The following is a 3,466-nucleotide window of genomic DNA, read 5'->3' as shown; positions in this document are numbered from 1 at the left end:
CTAGGGTTAGACATTTGTTAAGTGTCTATAAAACACAGTAGCTTAAAAAAAATCATTAAGCGCATTATAAGCCTCAGAAGTATTAAAGTATTAGGCATTCATATTTTAGATTGGTTCAGGATTCCATGCTAAGAGTGAATTATCCATATGTACATAGGATTGAAAAAATCAGAAAATATTTTATTAAACATTTAACATTTTCATCCCCAGTACATAACTAGTAAATGCATTCATTTCCATTCCGATTAATATCCATTACAGTCTTTTATTTCCATGTTGAAGATTAGAATGTTTCACATTTTTATGAAAAATATATCAATCACAATAAAGTGCTACTTCTTTTCATAGTAAAGTGTAACTTATCCTGAGAAACAATTCTTTACAAATCTCTAATCAGAGGTCAAATCTCTGTCCCAGTACACATGCCGTATACGACATAGTACAGTAGTTAAATGACTTGCAGCATCCTACCCCTTTTGATGGCTAGTAACTTAATGATGCAAGATTGCTTTTCCCCAAGGGAAAGCACTTTTTGCTTCGCCCCCTCAGACATGGGGGTCTACCTCAGATAAGTGGAATCTGGGAACAGTACAGGCACTACTTTGTCATTAGGAAACCTATGATGTAATACTGTGCATGCAAGCATATTAACAAAAAGCTTGCAACATACATATGGGGACAAATGGCAATCTAGCATTAAAAGGAAGGAAAAAAATCTACAGAGCCATAGATTAGCTGAGGATTCTTAGCTCATGGTCTCACTGCTGCTTTCAAGTTTCTTATCTTTTACCCCAGTTTTGATCAACAATGAGGAGGCCAGAATACAGAACTAGACTGTGGCTGTCATGTGTTCTGGAAGTGGAATTAAGCTTATAACATCTTTTAATGTACTATGATCATGTAACTAAAATATCTGATATATTAAAAAAACTCATCAGCAGAATTACCACTACAGTTCAGATACTAGTGTGTGTATAACTCAACTAAGTGACTTTAACCATCACATGCCCCACACTTTTATTACCTGCATTTCTTTAAAGCTTCCCCTGAACTGCAGTTGCCTGGTTTAGGATTAGGTTTTTATTGGAAATATTTCTAAAAGTGGAAATCAAAAACAAGCTAATAATTTGTTCATTTTTAAAGTAAGTCCCTGTCATGGAACCAAAGTTACATGACAAACAAATGAATATTTAAATGTTAACTCAAGATTCTGCCATGTAAAATTATTTCTAATCTTCAGGACCACTGGATTGCTAACAGTTGCATTTGTAATCTCAAGTATATTATTACTTAACAATTTTCAAACTGTATGCATGCTGTGTCTGTCTGAAACATTCCTAGGGCTCTGTTTTAAGGCTACCTAGTGGTAACTTCTTCCACACAGTTCCACTCAAACACTGAGGAAATACTTCACATTATTTTTGGAAGAAAAGCCCTGTTTGAAGAGACCATTTAAACATTTCTAAGTACATGATTAAACAGGAAAGGACTTGTCCTTTTCTGTGTTTACATACTGCCAATCCTAATAGATTCAGAGCATAACTACATCTAACAGCGGTTGCTTGGTGAAATACAAAAATGCAAGCCAGAAATGATCATATTCTGTACCAGTCTTGCATCCACTGACAGATTTTTTTCCCCCTTTAAGAGCGTCTGCATATATTATTTCAGTACTCTGACCAATCTTAATTTTTCCCCCTTAGGTGGCTCTAAAGATGGCTTGTAAAACAATCAGCTTGCTTCCTTAGACTTTGTTCTCTCTTGGAGAATTCACAGGATAGTTTAAATGATGACACAGAAGACATTGTTCTCACGCATTCTTAAATTCTGAAACAGGACCAAATTTAGCTCTGATGAAAATCTAAGCAAATGGAGTTTTGCCTGGTTGCTGAACATCCTGGCCGAATTTTAATTCAGTTACTTTGGAATATTTGAATCTTAGACATAAGTCAAACTTGGCACAGCTCACATTGTACAGCTAGGTTGTGGTTGCAATCTTGAGAGACTGTATTAATTGTTTTCCATTTGTTTCTTATTTAATTTACGAAAGAAGGCCTTCCCATATTCATATGTGCTGATCATGATGGCGCAAGCAGGAGCAACTTTAATCAACCGGGGAATAACACCTGCAGGAAAAAAAAAGGTTTATTTCCTAATTATCAATCAATATTACTTGATTATAGAATGTAGAGCTGTATGCTGTGCAGTAAGTGAAGCAGTATATTAACTTATCCTTGCATAATAAGCCTGCAGGCCACAGCCTTGCAAACACCTAAGCACATGTGTGACATTACACAAGCTGTCCCTAGGACCTAACAATGTTGCCCAAAATGGAAGGCGCTCTGGTTTTGGACTAGTTTTTGTGGTTCTAATGACTGTGAGCAGCTACCTGCAATCTGCAGTTTGCCCATTTGGGTGTAAGAGTGACAGCCTGGGTGGCAGCCTCCTGTAGTAATCAACGCACTTCTGTACACTCCAAAAAGGGCAGCAGAGTGGAGTCCCCCCAACTACCCAATGAAGTGGCAGCCTCACCTCTGTTCTGTTAAATGAGTACAGAAGCCAAGAGAACCCCTCTGCTGGAGGTATGGGCAGCTGCTGAAACCTGTCTGAGGATTTTGACAACTGGTGGAATTACATTAGTCTGGGGGTATAGACACAAGGTAAGCTGGGAAAGAGGGAATAATCATTGAGCAAATACAGAAGAACAAGGAGTAATCCGGGCAGCGTGTGGATGGGAAATAGGGAAAGTGAGTACAGTGGGACAGATTCCTGCCTTGTGGGTGCATATTCTATGTGAATTTAAGGTTGACCTGTCAACCTCCAGTTGTCACATGGGTGGCACAGGGACGGTCAGGTGGGGATCAGAAACAAGACAAACTAAATATATATATTTTGTTTTAAAAGTTACCCTATTTCTGACTCGGGGTATTTGAGCTCTTTGGCTGATAGTTCTCCCAGTAAGTCTACTTGAGCATATGGGTTTGCAGGTACACAATCAGTCCCAGAGGTATGTGTAGAAAACTATGATTTAATAAGCGTTACAGAGTTCAGCTGACAACTTCCATGGTTGGACTATCAACACCGAGGGGGGTATGGCTAGGGACCTACTTAAAGCAAGCATGGTTTTGCGATTTTCATGGAAACTACAAAAACAATTTCTGCAGTCACTGCAAAAAATGGCATTTCCCACAATGTTGTGCAGAATCACCTTAAAATAATAAAAGCTTTCCAGAATACAAAGAAAGTGCAGCAATCCCTGCAGCCATGGACAACATGGTTTGAGTGACAGCTATTGAGAGACTAAGCTAGTGATGTACGTAGACTCAATAAAGGTGCCAGTCAGGAAAACGAAGATTTCAATGCCATCTTTGAAGAAGCCAGATGCCACGCTGCAGTCTGAAGATGAATGAAAAGAAATCCAAGAAGGCTAAATACATTTCAGCTCAGGATCATGTAAGGCATTTCC

The 3,466-nt window shown here is 38.5% G+C and overlaps 1 protein-coding gene across 1 annotated transcript in view; it reads right to left on the bottom strand.

Moving 5' to 3' along the window:
- Positions 1-208: 208 nt before the first annotated feature.
- Positions 209-3,466, bottom strand: part of SLC25A40 (solute carrier family 25 member 40) — a 36,907-nt gene continuing 33,649 nt past the window's right edge. The window contains exon 10 of the mRNA XM_014526576.2: positions 209-2,126. Coding sequence (XP_014382062.1) covers positions 2,011-2,126 — 116 coding nt within the window. The 3' untranslated portion in view covers positions 209-2,010. The remainder of the gene's footprint in view (positions 2,127-3,466) is intronic.

This window comes from Alligator sinensis, unplaced genomic scaffold, assembly GCF_000455745.1.
Source record: "Alligator sinensis unplaced genomic scaffold, ASM45574v1 scaffold1588_1, whole genome shotgun sequence".
In the NCBI taxonomy this organism is placed as follows: domain Eukaryota; kingdom Metazoa; phylum Chordata; order Crocodylia; family Alligatoridae; genus Alligator; species Alligator sinensis.
This window is presented reverse-complemented; position numbering and strand designations above follow the sequence as displayed.